At 40.5% G+C, this 19,014-nt stretch overlaps 1 protein-coding gene across 11 annotated transcripts in view; it reads left to right on the forward strand.

The window, feature by feature from the left end:
• SH3KBP1 (SH3 domain containing kinase binding protein 1) overlaps positions 1-19,014 on the forward strand; it is a 224,791-nt gene extending 205,777 nt beyond the window's left edge. For 10 of the 11 annotated variants that reach the window (XM_040532277.1, XM_040532302.1, XM_040532260.1 and 7 more), the window contains 5 exons: positions 8,667-8,776; positions 9,834-9,959; positions 13,145-13,416; positions 15,956-16,019; positions 17,953-19,014. In XM_040532277.1, the coding sequence (XP_040388211.1) occupies positions 8,667-8,776; positions 9,834-9,959; positions 13,145-13,416; positions 15,956-16,019; positions 17,953-17,994 (614 nt within the window). In that variant the 3' untranslated portion in view covers positions 17,995-19,014. Of the gene's footprint in view, positions 1-8,666; positions 8,777-9,833; positions 9,960-13,144; positions 13,421-15,955; positions 16,020-17,952 lie in introns of those variants that run through there. The other variant, XM_040532285.1, reaches the window with a different exon arrangement.

Below are 19,014 nucleotides of genomic sequence, written 5' to 3' on the forward strand. Positions count from 1 at the left end.
CACAGTGGGTTCATGTCTTTTACTATGAGGAGAGGCTTGGAGTTCAGGACAGTCTATGAGACACTGTAAATGCAAAGATTTATGATAAATGTGCTAGATTTTTTGTTTATTTACAAAGAAAACTGTGTGTTGATGAAATCTCTTAGCTAAATGAGTAATTAGCAAAAAAATGTGGGTGACTGTGTGGAGTGTCCAGTGTATTCCCAAACAGCAATGGACTGGGCAGCATGAGTCCAGGTAACACTTAACTGTGATATGCTATACTGGTGTTGTCCTGCCACCACGTACTCTGTGATAAGGGCAGCCTTAGCTTCTCCTAGGTTCATCCTTCCAGTCAAAATGGATCTGCTTAAATCTAGTCATTTTATGTCTTTTCATTAATACAAAATCATGTGGTTGAGGAGAGGGGACCTATGTGACAGACACGGTGGGGATTAGCCATAGCCTTTGAAGAAAATGGAAGTTCAACATCCTTCATGGTAGCTCAGGTGTTTGCCCTTTCTGGTGACAGGGTTGCTGTTTATTCCTTCATGAATCCCAGTGCAGTTTCAGGACAACTACAGCTCTCACAGAAGAAACTGGCCAAAGCAGTGCTCTGCTGCAAGTTGCCTCACCTTGTTTCATGCTTATGCTAAGTATTAAGGGTGAAGCATGGTCTGCAAATGAATATGACGGCACTCTCCTGGCTTTTGTGCCATAAGGAGGTTATCTGGGCAATGGTTGTCACTTTCTCAATGTTAACACCCTATAGCTGGTTAAAAGCCCTCCTAAAGGAGGAGGGAAGAGAATATATGGAGTCCTTCTGTATGCCATCTCCTAGAAGTCAAACAAGTGAACAACAAAATTAGTAATTCAACCAGCAGTTGAGAAAAAATATGTAAAGGAATTGAGGAATCCAGGTGCAAAACTTGTATTCTGTCTAGGTCCCCCATTATGGATCAGTATGTTAATCACTTCTTGTTTTGGAAAAGCTATCTTTCTATTTGTTTTCTAAGTAATATTCCATCCCCCAAAGATTTAGTGTCAGTGAACCAGTGTTGCCTAAACAGAAAACCCCATGGTTTTAAAAACTCCTTTAGAAACATTCTCACTCAGCTTGACTTAAGAAAGTTGCAATTGCTTGAGCAAGGCTGAGGTGATGTAAATACTGTGCCTAACATTCTGTCAGATGCATACACGAGAAGTGATTTTTATGTAGACGTTAGCGCATGGCTTGATTTTACTAGCATGTTATGCTGAGTTGTAACTTGACATTTAAATTTCTTGATGATAATACAGCGCTGATTACAGTTTCGCAATCTGTACTGACAAGGGCAAGTCCTGTTCAGCAACATCACTGCTGATTGTAGATATAATGGCAGCTATTACTACTGTTTTTCATGCCTCTGCTTTTTTCCACAATCCTGACAAAAAACATTGGAAAACTAGTCCTCATAATAACATTATTTAAGAAAAAACATTCCCCATTCCTCCTCACTTTTTCTTTTGTTTTCTTTTTCCCTGTTTTCAGTGATGCCTTTCCTTTCCTTTCCACACATATTTCATCCAGCTTTTCCTATTCACATCTCTTTGCCATGGGTAACTCTTCTTCATTTCATGAGGGTAAGGCCTTTTATTTTACATTTCCTTTCTGTCCTGTCTTTGCTTTAGTTGACAATGTGTAACAAAATTAAATACTTTGTAGAATACCTAATGTGTACTTGTCTGTTACAGATTTTTTTTAATTAAAAGTTGAAATGGAGTGTACTGTGACAGAAAATCTTGCACCATAACATTGCAATGAGAAATCATTACAGTTTCTTTCATTTTCCTATAAGAAATCTGAGTGATGTAAGTGAAATGTAGAGTATGTGTACGCTGTTTGTCAATGCTGTGGTTTCATTAATGTGTTCTTACAGACAGATGGTGTCATCACAAAGTTTAATGCATTTATTCCATTGTGATGTCATTCCATGTTACAAAACATACAAAAGAAAAGCCACTTAGCAAGAAGAATAAAAAAAAGGAAAAAAGGAAAAGCACATATTGGCTTTCAGTGGCTTGCATGGTCATGTCACCCAAGACTTGCCTCCAAGTATTGCTGTGGTTAAATCACAACAGCTAGATCTGTTGTGAAGTCTCACATACAGGCTACTGTTCTGGAATGACAGTGGCTTTTGGAGCTTAATTTAAAATTATTCCAAAGCAACATAGCCTACGCTGAAAGTAAGCCCTCTTCAACCACCACAAGAGCAGTCTAGTCCCTATGTAGAATGATACTGATTTAAACACTTCATGCCCTTTTGCATAACTCAAATTTTAGGTTATGTATTTCTTTTTATTTTCACAAAGAATTGTTATTTCTGAGGGCTAGTGCAATGACAAAAGAAAAAAAAAAAGAACAAACAACTAGATCATGTAATAATTTACTGGATCAAACACTAACGATTCCAGAAAATTACTGAATTATTCCAATTAATTGTTGGTATTGAGTTCTTTCTACATGTCAAGATTAATCCCAACTCTTTTAACTATATGCACACACACTGTGGAACGCAGCAATCCTGAAACAAGACTTGTATATCCAAACTAGGATTGCTTTGAAATCATCTAATATTTATAATCATATGGATTTAAGCTAAGTGATTTAAAGAATGAGCCACAAATAAATGAAAGTGATATATCTACAGTGGAAATGCTCAGCTCACGCACACAAGCAGCAGTTTCTGCACTTTGCAAAAAGACTGAGCTGCACAGGCGTTTCCCACACAGAGCCAACTGGACACATCTTTCCAATATTTTTCCTGGCTCCTTACACATTTGCATAGTATTTATGAAAGCAGTTAATAATCTTCAGCAGTGCTAACAGAAGTCACATACGTATTCGTTGATTCCTGCTGAAATGTATAGTTTTGGAACGATTTTTCAAAGAGATTGCCTGAAAGCTGGTAAACACGAGCACATTTTTCAGTGTTTGCTCAGACTTTAATCTGCAGAGCATTGGCGGTGGATCACGGAGCACCGGCTGAACCCATGTCATCAGCTGTGCTCTTTTTCTGTCCCTCCCCCAAGCCTGGTTCTGAGCTGCCTGCAACGGTACTTAAAAATACCCTACTTCAAAATATCTAACAAACACCAATTCTTCAGCATATTGTGTTTCCTTGAGCTGTATTTGCAGATGCTCCGGAGTTGCTATGCTGCTCTTCTGTGCTCAAATTTATTAGGAGAGGTGATTGCTGTGCCTCTGCTGGAAGAAAGTGATTTAATAAGATTTGGCCCATACTAGGGAAAAAGGTGGAGAATCTTTCCAGTAAAATGTTGTAGAGCGGAGCATTTTTGTGTTTAAATCACAGGCCATTATACTGCAAGACATTATAATTATGTTGCCTGAAGACACAGAGTAGTAGTTGGAAGAAGGAAAATATTGCTGAATAGAAGGGTTGGAGGACAAAATGTGGCTTTTACAGTGAAGACGAAAATCTGCCTAAACCAGTTGTTTCTTCCTATGCTGCTGTTCATGTTTATTCGAATATAGCAAAGCAAAGGAACAAAACTACACAAGTGGGTTAAGTTGTAATATTTATGTCACTGAATCCAAATTACCCACAAACATAGATGTGAATTGTAAATATTGTAATCGGGGTTATGGTAATGGTCCATTAAGAAAATTAATTAGGTCTCTTGCCCCAGAGGGTGCAGAAAAAGGCAATCAAACAGAAATTTAAATCATTCTCCATGTGTGTCAAATGGAGTTGCCTGAAAACAGCATATCCATTTCTTCTAGCTCAGTTTTCTTGACCTTTCAGCTCTTTCTTGGCATCTTCTGAATTGTTAAAAATAAAATCCTTATGGGGGCACTGGCAAGTGGTTTGCTAAGCTCATTATGGCAGCTTTTACATTCTGCTATTAAACCAATAAAACTCCAGGCTGAAATGTGAAAGGCTAATTGTATACTTTAGGATGGTGGCTGCTCAGTGGCTGTCCTCAAAGCCGGGCAAGCAAAGCTGTTTCCAGCCAGAGCAAAGAGTTGTGACTGCAGGCCTTCCAGGCACATCACCGTTACGCTCTTACAGTAACCCTGTGGCCAGGGAACCCTCCTGCTAACAGTAAATTACCTGAAATTAGAAAAGAAAAGAGCCTGCAGTTAACCATGGATGAGATCCTGATATCCTGGCCCTGGCTGAAAGTATAGCAGCGTTCCTTGAAGGGTAAGATGCTGCATGATGCTCTTCGTTCCGCACGGAGAGAAGAGCAGAATCTAGGCACTTGAAGCAGTTAAAATAATTCTGGGCTTGTGAAAATTCCCAGAAATGTTTATATTCTCTATTAAGTTGCTTTTAATTAGTGCTGTGTGTTGGATGGACAGTAATGCAGAAGATCTGACCTGCAGATCTCTGTCTCCTTTGATGAAGAATAGCTTTCAGGATTAATGTATTTAAGGACAGCGTACCATTTCATTAGCCCATTGTCAGTCTTCTAAATGTATTGAATATGATAATGAAATGAAATCTACCTCTGTGACATTCGTGACATTATCTTCTTCAAATGGATTGAATGCCACCTTGGCCTCATTTATTCCAGCTCTGCTGTGTTTCTCTTCTCTGAAATCTCATCATTAGCATTCTGAATATGTTGATTCTGATCTATCCATCACTTCCCATTTCAGTTTTCTCAAGGTGAAATCTCTCTGCTAATTCCAAAAGCTTTCCATTTTCATTATGTAGAAATGACTTTGCCCAAAGACAAAAAAAAAACAAAACAAACAAAAAAAAAAAAACTCAAGATAAAATTGAGGCCTAGCCATATTTTCTGCTAGAATAGTAAATGCACAGGAGGAGGTAGGCGAGAAAGGAAGCATAACCATTTAACTTATTTCTGGGATTTATTTTTTTTTGAAAGATTGAAAATTGTTTTCCAGGAAGGTACAAATCTATTTGGCTCAAAACTTATTCCTCAACTAATTGTTTGTTTTCTTGAATCTGGCTATTGTTTGAAAACACCATCGTCATGCTTTGAATGACCGTGTCTCCAAACAAACAAGAATGGGGTAAGATCCTATTCTTAAGTGGCATGGAAAGATACCAGGGAATACTTCTTGCACTGCTGATATTTCTCCTATTCCTCAAATACGCTTGCTCAGTAAGCTGGGCATTTTGTTGTGTGTACTACACCAGTATGCTAGAATTACATGGATGTCTTTCTCCCCATCTCGTGAATTACTTCATGAATTACCAGCTTGATCAGCAAGGCAGTAATAATGATGAATGCATCCATTTATTTGTAGAACAAGTATCACCATATATATATATATATTTTTTTTAATTAGAGATTCCCACTGTTAATTGAAGGGTGTCTTATGTCTTCTGTGTGTTCAAGAGAGTCCTTTTTACTGATTATTACTAGCAGACACAGAGAAGGCCGGACCAGTGCAGAGTTCACTTCTACTAGATGCTGATGCTGCTGTACTAGTGTTCAACATGCCTGTGAATATGGTAGACTGGACTTTATTTTTAATGGCCTCCCATTTGGTTTAGCTCAGAAATGCTTTATATTTTGCTTAGCACATATATTTAAGCTTGCAATGTCTGATGGCTCCCAAAATACACACCACAATCGAATTACTGTATTTAATGACTTCAGTGAGTATAGTATAGTCACACCCATATGGTCTTGCTTTCCATTAGCAAAAAAAAAAATCAAATAACCTCTATAATTGAATTAATTACTGTATCTGCAGTATAGATTATAGTAAGGCAGAGGTCTCTTGAGTGGTCATGTTCCTGATTTTCTCCACCAGTGGATGGGAATTGCCCTGAATGGTGATGATCATGGAAGGTGGTGATAATCTTAGATGTAGAGAGGATTTGGGAGTGAGAACCACATCTAAATAAGGAGAAAAAAGGTGGGGGAAGGAGGAGATAAAGGGCATGTAGAAGTACTAGAAATGGATTTACTATTTTAGCATTGTACCAAGTGTTGTCCCTTACACTTAAATAGAGTCTCATTTATAGTATCAGCTGAATGGCTGTGATTTCTCTGTTGGCAGCAGATCTTACCTGTGGAACCTTTCCAACCTCTGCTCTGCTCTGTTCTTTTTAAAAATCCAGTGCAGGTTGAGGCTGCTTTAGTTTATTTTTCTAGCCATCAGAAATGCATTCAGAAGTGGAAGAAATGAAGGATTGTCATATTTCTTCACATTATTTCCTGATAATAGAAGCTTTGCACAGAAATGTTCGTGTTTCGTAGTATTCATAAAATGCATGGAGAACGTTTCATCTGCAAGTGCTCATGGGTCTCCTGAACAAAAATTTGTATCCTCTTGTGCTGTTTATCCATACATTTTACAATTGAAACATGAATATTTGGTTGTTCAAATCAAACATAGAAGTCTAGGTAATGGATAGTTTATGTAAGGCACAGAAACACACTTTATTAATAACTTCACTATTTTTTTCATGGATTGTTTTCCATTTGAGTGTAGATATTTATCCTATGTAAGAACAGAGGAAGGTGCAGTGGTGCTTACCATGGAAGTGTCAACAGAGAGAGAACTGATACATTGGAGCATTCCCATGCTGTAAGATAACTTCAGTCAGTCTATTGCCCCCCAGAGCTGTAGCCTGCTCTTCTTCTCAGCTTTAACAGCTTGTATCAGTCCTCTGCTACTGATCCTTTCTTCCAAACAGGTATTTGTGTGGCTGGGCACATGTTTTTGGAAGATGAGCTGCATTAAAACTAGCTCAGGGAAAAAAAAAAAAAAAAAGAAAAAAAAAAAAGGTTAGATGGGGAAGAATGGCTTGGGTAAGCAGAGGGTTGCTTCAGTCACCATTTTGTATAGTTAAGCATCACATGTTTGTAGAAAAGGTGTATATTTTTGACTTAAGAAAGTAACAGTGGTGAAAACGAAGACAGTGTATAAAAATACATCACTGACTTCCTGTGTGATCTTAAGCAAGTCATGTAGCTATCTCGTACATCAGCTTCAAACTGGCTGTTGCTGGAAACCAGCTCCTATATTTAGGCTTTTTTTTTCTTCAGAAAATAATTCTTTTACTTGTATTTCTCCTTTCCTGTAGCCCTGAAGTTCTGTATGTCTCCAGATAGGTTTTGTGTAATCTGTTTGCATTAGCTTATTTTTACTTTAAAAGCACTGCAGCCTCACCTGATATGTAGGTACACTTGAAGCTTTGGATTGCCAAATTGCCATTGACTGACTTTGTGAGACACTTCAGGGCGTGGGGTTGCAGCAGTCAATAAAAAAAACAGTGAGAGAAATACCTGGTAGAGGACAGTGGGATCACAGGCTATATATAGGAAGAGTTGCTCCAAAAATAGAATAATGTTTAGAGGTGAATAACCTTAGACTATTTCAGGAGTATTGAAAGTCTCCTTTTTTTTTTTTTTCCACCTTCTCTTTTTAAAATCTCCTGGGAATGGAAAAATATTGCTGAGTAAAGAATGTCTGAACCTATTTGCTTCCTAGCTGCCAAATCATGTACTTGGAATCAATGTAAGTGTCCTTCAGTGTGCTTAGTTTATTGCACAGACCCATCAATAGGTTTGTTTTTCCATCATGTAATTCTGTACAATGATTGTAATACAGCAGCAAAGCTTGATCTTCAGAGATTCATTGTTCTGTAACAGTTTTGAAAATTAGGTGCCTGGTATATACATACCTGCTAACTTAGAAGCTGTTTTTTTTCCTGCATGTATGCAATGACAAATGGTCTCCGAATAACAAATACAATTCCGGCGTTTGATTTATGCCTGAAAGTAATTTTACTGAATTTTGATTTATTGTGTCTAGAGTATCTCCTGTATATTTTCTGAATCATTTCTGTTTAACATATGCAATAGGGCATTTTGAAATTGATGTGACTGAAACTGATATAGCCCATAAAAATAGATGAATGGTGTTAAGCCATTTGATTCAGGCATGTAATCACGAGCCACAGTACTCCTTCAGCCATCGTTCTTCCATGTAAACATGCTACCACGTGGCTGAATTCAGCGAACACTTCCCTCCTATTTCACTAACCATACAAACAGTCAAGACTCCTGAGCTTTGTACAGCTTCGGGAATCTGTTGGAGATTTCTCTTACCATAACCTCTGGACTGCTGAAGATATCCCCCTCATCTGCAGCTTCTGGAAACTAAGCCGCCTCTAGCTGTTAGTGTTTGGGAACCTGCAGGTGCCTTCCAGCTCCAGCACTCTCCTTCTCTGATCCCCTGAGCAATTGTGTGGGATGCTGCAGGTGCAGCACAGTACAGTTCTTGAGACAACGAGTGCACTGTCTTCTGTCTCCAGTTATTCAGAGAAAAACTACTAACCCTTTTAATAGCAAGATGGAAATTTTGAAACTGTTTATTCTATCCACAGGACCCGTGTTGTCATTTAGCGTTCACTACACTGAGAGTAAACAAAACCATAGGCTCCTCTGAGCATTTCCTGTCTGCTTTATTGTGTTTGACATGCAAGGGCCATTGTGCTTGGCAAGGGCGACTGGGTTGCAGCTGCCTTTGACTTCCAGGATTTTTTTAGTGACAGCATGGTGTCTAGATGTGCGCAGAATACTGTGACACAATGGGGAAAGTGAGATTTGATTTCTTTGAAATTAAAAGAAAAAAAAGTGATTCTTATAAAACAATTGCCAGAAAACCAAATCAATTCTGTTTTATTTTTAAGACTTGGAAGGTTTTGACTCTGTAGTACCAATTGCTGAGAAGCTTAATCATCCAACTACAACCAGACCAAAAGCTACTGGCAGGCGACCGCCCTCTCAGTCTCTCACATCTGTAAGTTAATTTTCCTTTTCTTTTTAGAAGTTTTTTCCTGACTTTTTTCTTCCTTCTATTTCTGTTCCCTGGTGCTTTTAATACATGTACACAGCCATTCCTTCACACGTACAGTGAGGCAGAGAGATGCAGCTCAGGAAAATCTGTGTCAGAAGGCTGCCAGTGTTTTGAATGCTAATGCTTAAAACATTCCCTCCCTTGTAAGATTTGTACCCCCTTATTTGGGTGCTGCCAGATTTTCCTTGCCAACAATGGGTGAGGCCAGAAAAATCCTTCCTAAAAATCTTTGGAATAAACTAGCTTCTGCTAAGTATTGAGGATTTTATAAGCATTTCCAAAAAGAGAGCTTTTTGGAAATCATTTCCCTTGATTTCTCTAGGCCACTTACTTACCAGATTTTGAGGACAGCAAACTGTTGTTGGCCTTCAGTAGCTCTCCTTGAGCCATCATACATTTCCTCTCACAAGCTCATATTTGTAAATATATGGGGGACTTAAATTTCTAATAAGTACCTTGAGACACTTGGTTTCATAAACCATGCTTTGGAAACCATTGCTCTATCTATGGGAGAAGGAACAAGGGGTGAAAAGAACCTTCCATCCCTGTTTGCACCTTTGCAAAGAGACCATGCCTGTGGCAGCCCTGCAATGCCAGCAGTGTGCACAGGCAGCAGCATGACTCCTCTGAAGAGCAGCAAAGAAAGACCTGCACTGAGCAAAGTGGTGGCAGAGCTGACACCTACCACACGGTCCTCGGTGTCCTAGCCAAATAAGATACAGCTCTGCTTGTGGACAGGAAGGTGCTTTCATCTTATAATATAATGCAATATGAAGATGTAAATTATTGTTGAGCCCAACTCTCTAAGTATTTCTCATTTCATCTAGCCTGGAAAACAAGGGTTAAAAAACTGGGGAGAGAGAGTACTGATTTTAAGGGTTGTTACTTTGAAAATAGTTTTAAAAATCATATACATTTTCTTCTTTTCTGTTGAGTTCTTGTACAATGAAAATATCTGCATTTTTTTCCTCTCATGGTATGTGCGTGTTTAACTACATAGTCGTCCCTTTCAAGCCCGGATTTCTTTGACTCACCAAGTCCTGAAGAAGAGAAGGAGGAACATGTTTCCGTTACACACAAAACTATTGAAGTGTCAAGGAAATCAAGAACTGTTACAATATCACAAGTAAGTTATTTGGAATGTCTCTGTTTAACCTTGTTGCATGCATTTTAATTTTTGAAAACATTATTAAATAGTTACTTTTAACATTTAATTCAACAATCACTTTGGTAACCAGTCCTTTAAAGAAGCTTAAAAATGGTAATCATTACTAAAGATTCTTCTGGGCTTGAAATGCAAGTCTAAAGTGAATAGCATAGTTAAAATGCCTCCATAACCATAGTGTGAAAAAAATCCTTCTAGAGTAAATGCATTTCACAGAATCAGAGAAGTTGGGAATTACATTTTAGAAACAAAGGCCTCCTTTGCTGTTGTAAATTGAGTTTACATGAGATGAGTCTGTGAGCAGAGAAAATACAGATCTTTGAGCCACTCTAATAATATGTGAATTTGCAAGTATAATCACCTTTTATACTGGTATGACTGTATTTATCATATAGGTTTGTGCCATTCTTACTGTATATTGGTAGAAAGCTGTAAGATAATCAAATACTATAGAAGGAGTATATAAATCAGGCTTTAGAGGTTGGACCTATATTTTAGTACATAAGAATACCTTGAACAATATAAATATTACATTCTAATAGTATAACTAAAGTATTCGAAAGATGCAGTTGTGCATTTCTGTGATCCAGTTATGAAGATAATGTTTTGCTATATAGCTCCCTCTTCTGGGTGCACTTGAATTAATGAATACTCTTGGGCCAACATCCGTAAATGATCTGCTGGCATGACAACCATGTCGATGTTGTTCCTGTACAACACGAAGACTGCTATCAGAAAGTAGCTGCTTGAGGCTCTAATACAGATGGCCAGTTAAGCTCTGGAATAATGTGTTCAGTGTGGATGACTCCGGTTGTGCCTTGCTCACTTGCTGCAGGTTTGGACTTGGCCTCTCTTTTCAGTCCAAAGGGAACTTGCATCTGGTCATATAAGGGTTATTATCCATGAAGGGTCTGATTACAGGTACACACTGCTCAGACACGTACACACATACATAAAATATTAAAAGAAGCACAATACATACACAATACATGAAACGTTGCTAAGGTCATGGAGTCGAGTTCATCTCTCTTGTGATTTATAATGTCATTTTTCTATGTATAGTCACACTGTTCCACAGAACACATTTCTTTAAGCAGTGCCTGCCTGGGACAGGTTTGATACTCAGTCACACTCATGCAGTGGGGAAGACTGTTTTTTGCGGAATGTGGTGGATCCTGCTCTTCCCTCCACACCCCGTTTTCTCCTAATTCTCATCCGACTGCTAACTTTTCTCTCAGTTACTTTGTCCGGTTAATGTCCATGGCCTCAGTCCTCAAGTCTTCACTCACCGTGTATCTCCATCTGTTTCCATAACATTTTTGCTCAGTATCTTACTCTATTTGCCATTCAATTTCAATATCTCTTTTCTAATGATAGAGTTAGATGGCTGTGGTGGTTTCACCCAGCTGGGCAGCTGAGCTCCACCACAACTGCTTTCTCACTCCCCCTCCTCAAAGAAAAAGGGGGAGAAAATGTGACAAAAAGGGCTCAAGGGTTGAGATAAGGACAGGGACATCACTCAACAAGTATCATCACAGGCAAAACAGACTCAGTATAGGCAGATTAATGTAATTTATTGCCTATTTCTAGCAGGCTAGAGCAACGAGAATCTGAAAGCAAACTACAGACACCTTCCCCTCCATCCATGGGGTTCTCCATGGGCCGCAGCCTCCTCCAGGCCACATCCACCTGCTCCACCAGGGGCTACTCCACTGGGGGGGTGCAGCGTGGAGATCTGCTCCGTGTGGGACCCATGGGCTGCAGGGGGACAGCCTGCTCCACCAGGGGCCTCTCCACAGGCCTCAGGGGGATTGCTGCTGCGTGCCTGGAGCACCTCCTGCCCTCCTGCTGCACTGACCTGGGGGACTGCAGGGCTGCTTCTCACTCCTCTCTCCCGGCTGCTTTTGCACAGCAGTTTTTCCCTTTTCTTAAATCTGCTCTCCCAGAGGCCCACCCAGCGTCGCTCCTGGCTCGGCTCTGGCCAGCAGCGGGTCCCTTTTGGAGCCGGCTGGAGCTGGCCCTTATCTGACATGGGGCAGCTGCTGGATTCTTCTCACAGAGGCCACCCCTGCAGCTGCCCTGGTACTAAAACCTTGCCACATATACTCAACATGGGCAGTCTTGTGTTTTTTTCTTATTCTGGGCTAAATCAGATCTTCCAATAGTTCTGGTAGGTGTTATATAAGGCACACATTAGCATTACCAAATAACAACATGATAAATAAGTGGCACTCTACTTGCCATTGTGATAACTGTACTTGTACACTGTGCTGTGTATGCAGTGAAGTAACTGGTACTATATGGTAGGTGTCTTCTATGCCTTGTCTATTAAGTAGAGCACTGTGTTGCAATTCAAGAAATATGGGATCCTTCTGAGCTAAGCTATAAATTTTCAGGATAGCTAGGGTAATGCTGCATTATTCTCTGAAGTTCCTGTAAGAATAAAGAGCCATTGGTTGTTACAAGGATTCACAGATGCTTCAGGTACCAGAGGACAGTACAGTGAAGTTATACAACTATTTTATTTCATATTAATATACTATCATTCTGAAGTCATGGGATTTTGTGTTAGTTTTTATATCATTTCACCAAGCAACTTTATGGAACAGTTAGCTATTTTTGTAATACTGAGGGCAACATTTAACACAGTCTTTAATTTTAAAACAATATCATATATTGAAGAATCCTTCAATGGTTAGTTGAAAATCATCAGTGTAATCTACAAAAAATGCAATTTGGATTCTTGGCCACACTATTTTGTGCTCTGCAGGAGACTTCCATGGATGTAGGCATGTTCTTACAAACTGAGAGAAATTCTCACATTTCTGAAAGAAACAGTGAGTATCTTCCTTGGTTCATTGCAGCGCTCAGACTGAGGTCTTGGAAATGCTTATTGCTGATCAGTTGTAGCAACTGGAAACTTCTGCTGAAACTGTTTGGAATTACAGGTCCCAGCTAAACCCCCTCTGATGTATAAGTACAAAGATAATTTGACTGGTTGTTCTGGCTGTCATATTTGAAACTTTCTATGTCTGACTATTGACTTTCAACATTACTATATAGCAGCAAAATATTTAATGTTTATTAGAGGTTTTGATTTTCATAAAGCATTCTCCAGGCATTAAATGTTGTTCTTTTTGTTACAGGTGTCTGATAACAAAACTTCCTTGCCTCCGAAACCAGGAGGTTTGGCTAGTGGCGGTAATGTACAACCATCTCTATCCCCTTCACCGTCACCTGGATTTCATTCAATTGCTATGGGAACAACAGGCCACAGGTCAAATTCCCCATCCCTGTTTGGTACTGAAGGAAAGCCAAAGACTGAACACTTGAGCCAAGGTCAGACTGCCCTGGAGGAGCTGAGAACACAAATTAAGGAGCTAAAAATCATCATTGAAACGATGAAAGACCAGCAAAAGTAAGTACTGCAAATCACAGCTGTAATTGGGATACATCCATTAAGTGTGGCATCAGTTTCTTCTGGAGAAGAAACTTCGTATACATTACTGATTGCCTTTGTGTTTGTGAGTGGTTTCTGTCTACTTTCCTGACAGAACACATTCAGAGGTGAGAAGGTCAGGAAAAAAGGCTGGCACTATCTGCTTTGTGACATAAGCAGAAGTTTATGGGCTGTTGAAAAAGTTAAGCTATATAAGCTATAAGTGGTGAATAATTTTATATTGTTTAATTTGCCAATAGCTACTTGGGAACTCACCCTAATCTTAATAAGGGGGGCATTTGTTCTAGTTGTAATATGAATTTAGTAGAAGTGCCTAAAACTATTCAATTAATTTAGAATCATAGAATGTTAGAATGGTTTAGGTTGGAAGGGACCTTAAAGATCATCCTGTTCCAGCCCCCCTGCCATGGGCAGGGACACCTCCCACCAGACCAGGTTGCCCAAAGCCCCATCCAGCCTGGCCTTGAGCACCTCCAGGGATGGGGCATCCACAGCTTCTCTGGGCAACCTGTGCCAGTGCCTCACCACTTTCTGAGTAAAGAATTTCTTCTGAGTATCTAATCTAAACCTACCCTTTTTTAATTTAAAACCATTATTCCTTGTCCTATCACTCCACTCCCTGACAAAGAGTCCCTCCCCAGCTTTCCTGTAGGGCCCCTTGAGGTACTGGAAGGCCACTGTAAGGTCTTCTTGGAGCCTTCTCTTCTTCAGGCTGGACAACCCCAACTCTCTCAGCCTGTCTCCACAGGAGAGGTGATCCAGCCCTCTGATCATCTTTGTGGCCCTCCTCTGGACTCATTCAAATACATCCATGTCCTTCTTGTGCTGGGAGCCCCAGAGCTGAACGCAGTGCTCCAGGTGGGGTCTCACGAGAGCAGAGCAGAGGGAGAGAATCACCTCCCTCGAACTGCTGGCCACGCTGCTTTTCATGCATCCCAGGATATACAGTTGGCTTTCTGGGCTGCAAGTGCACATGGCTGGTTCATGTCAAGCTTCTTGTCAGCCAACAACCCCAGGTCCTTCTCCTTAGTGCTGCTCTCTGTCTTTTCTCCATCGAGCCTGTATTTGTGCTTGGAATTGCCCTGGCCCAGATGCAGGACCTTGCCCTTGGCCTTGTTGAACCTCATGAGGATTGCACAGGCCCACCTCTCCAGCCTGTCCAGGTCCCTCTGGATGGCATCCCTTCCCTCCACTGTGTTGATTGCATCACCCAGCTTGGTGTCATCAGCAAACTTGCTGAGGGTGCACTCGATCCCACTGTCCATGCTACTGACAAAGATGTTAAACAGTGACGGTCCCAGTACTGACCCCTGAGGAACACCACACTCATTACTGATCTCCACCTGGACACTGAGCCGTTGACAGCAACTCTCTGTGTGTGACCATCCACCCAATTCCCTACCCACCGAGTGGTCCATCTGTCAGTGAGGAGACAGTGTCAAATGCTTTGGTGTTGTTTGCTGGTGTGTTGCTGCTAGCACATTTTCAAAGGAAGCTTGTATTTCAGAAGAAGTAATGCATGTGTCATTAGGACATTTGAAGTTGGGTTTATGACCCTGCATCTTATTTCAGGGATGGCCATCTTTGTTTTATTTTAAGCTGCTGATCTCGTAGGGCTTTCACATAGTTTTTGTTATTCCTGACAGTATTTGATGTTTTGGAAGCGAATCCTTCACTGTCATTGTCTGTTGCCTGTAGCCCAGTCAGGAAAAAGAAAAGGCAAAGCAGAGTGCAGAGACTGTGCCAGAACAGGGGTGTGGGGGTAGTTTGGGAGAAGATCTTGCAGGAGGGCATGGTTCAGGCTGCAAGTAGTCACTGAGCCCCACAGCTTAATCTCTTAGGCTGACTCCTGCTCCTCTGCCCTCCCCAGCCCTTTTTGCATGGGCTGCTCCCACCTGCTGGTCTCTGTCTCAAGGTGAGGGCACTTTGGGAATGTGGGAAGGTGTCTGCTCGTGGTAGCGGTGTTTCCCTTCCCTTCCAAGAAGGGAGACAGCAAATCCATACCTGGGAGTCATTAAGGCTCATAAATGAAGCTGAAGGCTACTTTGCGTTGTTGGCACAAACGGCTTCTAACTGGCTTAAGCATACGATACGATGGGCAGAATTTGTGTTGCAGCTCTTATAACCCACCAACAGCCAATCCATCTACATTCTGTGTGGAAAAAAGGCAGCTGGATTCAATGTTCGTACAGCCAGCCAAGAGCAAAGCCTGTGGATGCAGCACTGTTAGGAGGAAATGTATTATTCGTATTCATTTGGGGCAGGGGAAGGGCAGGGTATGCCCTATTATAGATCGTCCTACTTCTCTTCTCTATACTAAGTAGTACATAAGAATATACTTACTTTAATTAGTTATTTGAGGAAAAAAAACAAACAAACCCAAAAAACCACCACATAATTAGTAAAATATGGAAAATATGCCTCCAAGAGGTGACTTTTTGTACTTTATTAGTTTCAATATTTGCATTCTAAGTTTTTTATCGCATTCTTTTAACAGAAAAGAGATTAAGCAGTTGCTGTCTGAGTTGGATGAAGAAAAAAAGATCCGTCTACGATTGCAGGTACTTGAATTACTTACAGTGTTACAGAAATATCAGCAGGTTTGATTTTGCCTCAAGTATAGAACATAAATCTCTGATAAGATACTTAGATACCAGTGAATCAAAAACTATTAACATTTCTAATAGGGGGGTACCTACTCCCTACCTAGTGTTACCGGTTTGTGTCATATGTATTGCAGTGCTGGATTCTTACTGAAAAGCCTGATAATTATCTAAAAATTTATCAGCACAAGTGCACAAGTACCAAATGAAAGAACGCCATATAGGATTCCAGTTAGGGTATTTCTTTAGTGTCAGTTTTAATGGTCTGATTTTGTCACAAATGAAATTGTATGGTTTTGTTTTTGTTTTTAATGATTTGTTCTCTTCCAGAGCTTTATATTTTGTATTAGGCTGGTCTTAGTGTTGCTATGCCTGGAATATTATTTCACACAGCAAGGTTTTTATGTCTGTTTTACAGACTGTACTCAGGTTGCCCTCACTAAAGCATCCTAAACAATATAAAAGATGGTGTTAGGATTAGGAGCCAGTTACTGCTATCACAGTTTGTGCAGTACCTTAGCTCTAGAAGTTGTCATGTTGATTTAGTGTTTGCCAGGCAGCGTGCTGCCCTGCCTGCGTGTGAGGAGCAGAGCTGCACCTTTGACTTTGATCATTGACTCTGCAGCCTCAGTAACTGCTTTTCTGGATTTGGGAGAGTGATGTACTTGATAACTGCTTTTGTATCAATTATGTTTTATATTTTTATGGTATAGGTCAGCTGTACTTTCTCTCTGTACTAGGGATAGAAAATCGAACTGTAATTTCACTGGGCTGCTCCTGTTCAGTAAAGGGCTTGGGAACATGGCAGAGGATGGCAGAACTGTGTAAAGGACTTTATGCATGCAACCACATAGGCATATGGCTTCTTGTAGTTTACAATTCAGCTAAAAATGGAATATATGCAGATAAAACTGATGAACATTTTAATAGCAGTCATTGATTTAGTCTAACAGGGCAAACTATTCAGAGGTCTGTATTCCACCTCCAAGGATGGCTTTAAATCTTTACACAGAGCCCTACATTGATGGTTTTAAAAATATGATCTTACAGCTGAATGCTTTTACTCCTGCTCAGATGTTGCTTATACTGGTTCAGATGCTGGACGAGATGGCGTAATTAGCTTTAAATGAAGATCAACAACCACAACAACAACAAAGAAGTTCAACAAACAAAAATTGCATTAGTTGATCAGTGCTCTGACAGGCATAAAGCAGCGCAGCTCTCGGTGCATGTATTAAATAAAGAAGAATGCAGTGATGATATGGCCCAGTTGAGCACTGAGGGTGTTTGGGAATGTATCTCACATCCCTGCCTCAGGGTTTGTGGAGGCTGCTGGAAGGGCCAAGTGTGCAGCTGGGGGTGTTGGTAGCTTCAGCCACCTGCTTCTGCCACACTGCTGTACATCCATCAGAGACCTTGGGGTGTCTGGGCATGGGCTTGATGGGTGTAGAGGGCCACCATCCCCACAGCAAGAGCCATCCCTGTAGGAGAGAGAGGACAGGTTTTGCTCCTCAGCTCAGAGTGGCTCTATTTACTTGTGCCAGGGGTAAGTGCAGCTGCTGGTGCATGGTCACAGTGCTCATTTGGCGAGTAATTCCTGGCAATGAGCTGCACAGGCTGTGAAAGTTGTAACTGAGAGTTTGAAAGGTCTTACAGCACATTCATATATATATATATATACACGAATATATTCCTCTGAGGGGAGGAAGCCATCACTGGTCACCCTGTGCAACATAGAAGGTCACCTCAATTTGTGAAATCTTTGGAAATAAGAGTGGTATAAAACCTGTACTCAATGCCTGTGGAAAAGATGGAATATGTGCTTTTCTAGCAGCATCAACTCCGTGTCTTAAAGTATCTAATTTCATCAGAAATATTTTTTTCCTTTCAGATGGAGGTTAATGACATAAAGAAAGCTCTTCAATCAAAGTGAATACTTGATAGATGGAATGTTGCATTATTCTACATGACTGAGACTCAAATTTATGCCCCAGCCAAAATAACTTTGTGCCAAATGATTTAAGAATTGCCTCAACATCCCTTTATTGAAGGATTAGCACAACAGTTTTTGATAGCACAACAAAAATACCAACAGTGAGGAAAAAATCTCCACACGAAGTGGTGCTGTGTGGCACTAGTTGTGACTGAAATTGATCTTCTTGTGCTAAAGGCTCTCTACTTCAAGATCATAGGTGAAATGAAAACTCAGGCAGTTTAGTCCATAGTGGTACTATTTTGATGATATTTTTCCATAAATAAAGTGTATTTCAGATTATCTGTTTACAAGCTTTATGATTTTGATTTTTGGTTTTTAATTGTCTTTTGTCACAGATTTTAAAATGTTTGTACTGCATATAGCCAGGAATGAATGTTAACGTTGGGGCTGGAGGGATTATTTTTGCTTCGAGATAGAACAGCCTACTTCTTGTTACGGTCTTAAGTTCTGTTAAATATGCAATTTCATGTCCCCCGACCCCCCTACAATGAACCTTACGTTGTGTACAGTAATGTATTTAGGAGAAGAACACCAACGAAACAAAAATCTGGTCTTTGCAATGATTTGTGCCTTTCTTTGCCACACTCTGACTGGAGCTGGTTGCAAGCCGGGTCTCCGTCACGTAGCTCCCCCCGACTCCTGTCACTGGTGTCCGGTAGAGGTCACGCTCGTCGTGTGCAGCTGCTCCGTACGGCCAGGCTCGTGCGAGGCGGCGGGACAGAGCGGCGCAGTTGAGAGCAGCTTTGTCATTATCAGCTGTGGCTTTTTAGCTTTCCTGTTTTTGATAGGCATCTCCTTTGGTTTTGAATGTTCATCTCGCTTGATTTTCCGTAGACGATTTCAGCGCCCGCCTCCGTCCCCGATTTTGCACAGAGTGAACAGAATATGCATTATTAAAGCAAAAATAAATAAAAGTAAACTATAAAACATGAATAAAAAGTTGTATTATCTACTGCA

The sequence above is a fragment of the Cygnus olor genome, chromosome 1 (genome assembly GCF_009769625.2).
Source record: "Cygnus olor isolate bCygOlo1 chromosome 1, bCygOlo1.pri.v2, whole genome shotgun sequence".
Taxonomy (NCBI): Eukaryota; Metazoa; Chordata; class Aves; order Anseriformes; family Anatidae; genus Cygnus; species Cygnus olor.